Consider the following 3,221-nt stretch of genomic DNA (forward strand, 5'->3'; position numbering starts at 1 on the left):
TTGGCACCGTGAAAAAAAAGCAGTTTGGTGTCACTTTGCTATGCATTCGGTGGACAATTCGGAAGCAGCTGCGGAAATTCCGTTGGCAATGTGGTGCAGCAACCAAGCATTTTTTTCACACAAGGCATTGCCAAACATCTCGATGGTGCAGCGGGAGTTTTTTTTTTTTTTTTTGAGGCATTTTGTCTGATGAATTGATGTCATTTTAAATCATGAATTGGGGTCATTTTATCTATTTGGTTTGTGAAACAAGTCCCTTAGCTAAAAGTTCCAAACATTTTTATTCTTATCTTATGAATTTCTAACTTATTTTATCTTATAGAAAGGACTTTGTTATCTTGCAGAGGTTGAATGATACATTCTAAGACTTTTACCTTTTCTTAAATATTATCTACTAACTTTTACTTTATTCAATATTAATCACATAGATTGTTTTAAGATTTATTAAATAAAACACTTACAATTACCAACCCAGATTACACCATATTATGAGCAAATTAATTAACTTCACTAATAATTTTACCTAAATGACTAAAGCATACTCCAAACAATATATATGATTAATGATAACTAAATAATTTTTACGCAAATATGACTAATTAATAGCCACGAAAAGTCCTCGGCAGAATATAATTGTCACAGTTAATAATTCCACACCGAGTCCGTTATATATATCATCCATACAGCTATTTACTAACAATTGTTGACATAACTATCATAAAGTAACTGTTTACAAATGTTAAAATTTCTTCAACACAACCATATTTAACAAATCTCCCAAAATGCACAAAACATCCCATTTAAATTCCATTTGGCAGAAGTGATTCACTATTTCAAAAATATCTGCCAGGGCATGTAACGTGACACCATCCAATCAATAGTCCCTTGAAAACTTCAACATCTCTGCCTGCAGTAAAATTTTTGAACATGTTATTACCGGCCCAACAAAAAAACAAATGATAATACTGAACAGGGTCCATACATACTATAATCATTTTTAAGATGCACTGTTTAGAATGATATTAAAGATGTTTGAAGTGGCTATTAGGTCACCTCATAAAAACCATCAAGAGACATTGGTAAGTAATTATCTGACATTCAACAGGTTTGCATTCCCAGATTAAACAAAATCTATGTCTGAATCCCACGTGTGGCATTGATGTCCTTAATTAGACATACATATTTCAGTTTGCATTCCCAGATTAAGTAAAATCTATGTCTGAATCCCACGTGTGGCATTGATGTCCTTAATTAGACATACATATTTCTAAAATGACTCTAGAAAAAAAGGTCATAGAATTTAGATATATTGCACTAAGAAAACAAAAAGACGCTTTTACCTCAAACGCATTCTTCAAATGATCAAGTTCCCTGTCCAGATCATTAATAGACTGATTATATGCCTGCATTGGCGAAGACTGGCTTGTAGTATGTATCTACAACAAAAACAACATAACAAATAGTGCTCAAATAACTATTATTTCTCATAAAAAACAATAAAAAATGGGTAAGTACTCCCCAGTTCCTGGAAAATAAGAAAGAAACTATAATACCTACATATCAAAATACTAAAATAGAGGCAGATGGAGGCAACCAAATGGGTTTAAAACTATGAAGCAAAGACACTTCCAAACAGCGAACATGTTAAGTCGTATGTCTGACACTGCATACACACTTAGATAAATTTTTATTTTTAACATTTATCAAGTGTAGAGTAAGTCATGCTCATTTTAAAATATAAATTCTCTCCTGCAATTCAAATTTTCATTTTAGTTTTAAGCTTTGTAACATAGCAAAATGCTGTGAATTATTATTAAAAAAAATTTCATGTCTCCATGTTCCAATTCATACCAGAACCATACCATATTCATACCCAGTGTCATATCTCTTCTTCTTAGGTTTTCACACCACCAGTTCAGTTCATTTACATCCAAATTCTAACAACAGGACAACAATAGAATGCATCCTAATTTCCAACTAAACTAGAATTTGCGTCTTCTTTTTCTTTGCCCCTAAACCACACCAGATAAATAGGTTACAACTAAAATCTTGCTTGCGAAATTTCGAAAAGTAAGAAATAAAAAAATAATAATTATTCCATGAGAAAAGAAAAAATTGAAGCTAATTGATGACAAGAAAAATTCGTTATCTCACCCTGACAATGATTTTGTACTGAAGAGGGTGGGGAAGCTTGTATCCAGCAAATAACACGTTGGGGTCTCTGTGGAGTTGCCTGAATATCAATTCATTGCCAACAGCAACAGCAGCAGCAAAGAAAAGTTAGGGTTTCGCGGTAATTGAATAAAGATTAAGAGTAAAGGGAAAGGTATTTACATGCGCAAGATGTTGCCGATAGTGTGTTCCTCTCGCTCGATGGTGAAGGACGCGGCATTGATGATCTTGGTGTCCCTCTCGTAAGAGACCCTATTTTCAACGTTGTATAAAAAAAAAATGGGAATCAGAAAGTGCAAATGAAAGGTGGAAGAAAAGGATTGAGAGAGGAATTAGTTACTTTTTGGTGCCTTCAGGAACGACGAAACGCTCATAACGATCTGGGGCATTCATGGCTTCAGTTCTTTTCTCTCTATGCTATGACTACTCTTCTTCCTCCCTCGTTCCACCACTCTTCAAATCAAATACCATCACACTTAAAACGGGCCAGGCCCAAGATCTTCTCTCTACCATAAACATTAACCCAAAACCTCTCACTCCCTTATTGTTATTCTAACCAAGGATTGATAAATATTATATATATTTTTAATTTACATATAATATGTATTTTATTCTCCATGACATGATAGAAAGTGGTTTATGTTATATACAAGTCAAATACAGAACTCAGAAAATAGTTTTCATTAGATATTAAAAATAGGTTAATGTTCAAGAGACGGTTGGAGCTTTATAAAGGAAGGGATAGGGGCAGTGAAATTTAATGTTAACACGTTATTAATTAACAAATTTGTATAATGTCCAATAATCAGAATTTGTCCGCTTCTAATCATTTAAACAATTGCAATCTACCATATTTTTATCATACAGATTTTTTTTTCATCTGAATTTTCTTTTAATTTTGCACAAAAGTGACTCTTACATCTTAATTTTCTTTTAACCTCCCATTAGTGTTATAATGTCCTTCGCTACTTTAAGCAAAACGAGTAATAATAAAATTAAAAATGACAAAAAACAGCTCTAATTTGTCAGATTAGGGCAGTAGAAGTATA

General features: G+C 32.8%; 1 protein-coding gene across 1 annotated transcript; it reads right to left on the reverse strand.

Moving 5' to 3' along the window:
* Positions 1 to 578: 578 nt before the first annotated feature.
* On the reverse strand, positions 579 to 2,695 carry LOC114168677 (DNA-directed RNA polymerases II, IV and V subunit 11). Its single transcript, XM_028053576.1, has 5 exons — positions 2,513 to 2,695; positions 2,335 to 2,424; positions 2,155 to 2,233; positions 1,341 to 1,436; positions 579 to 907 (listed from the first exon to the last, which is right to left on the reverse strand). The coding sequence occupies exons 1-5, from the start codon at positions 2,563 to 2,565 to the stop codon at positions 875 to 877; spliced, it is 351 nt and encodes a 116-aa protein (XP_027909377.1). The 5' UTR covers positions 2,566 to 2,695; the 3' UTR covers positions 579 to 874.
* Between the last annotated feature and the right edge of the window lie 526 nt (positions 2,696 to 3,221).

This window comes from Vigna unguiculata, chromosome 11 (assembly GCF_004118075.2).
Source record: "Vigna unguiculata cultivar IT97K-499-35 chromosome 11, ASM411807v1, whole genome shotgun sequence".
NCBI classification, from domain to species: domain Eukaryota; kingdom Viridiplantae; phylum Streptophyta; class Magnoliopsida; order Fabales; family Fabaceae; genus Vigna; species Vigna unguiculata.

Bases quoted from the DNA above. Each gene is read 5' to 3' on its own strand.
- LOC114168677 (XM_028053576.1), bottom strand. From the start codon at position 2,565: ATGAATGCCCCAGATCGTTATGAGCGTTTCGTCGTTCCTGAAGGCACC. The intron at 2,234-2,334 runs GTAAATACCTTT...ATTGATATTCAG, and splicing joins ATCGGCAACATCTTGCGCAT to GCAACTCCACAGAGACCCCA. The intron at 908-1,340 runs GTAAAAGCGTCT...ATTTTACTGCAG, and splicing joins ATTTGAAGAATGCGTTTGAG to GCAGAGATGTTGAAGTTTTC.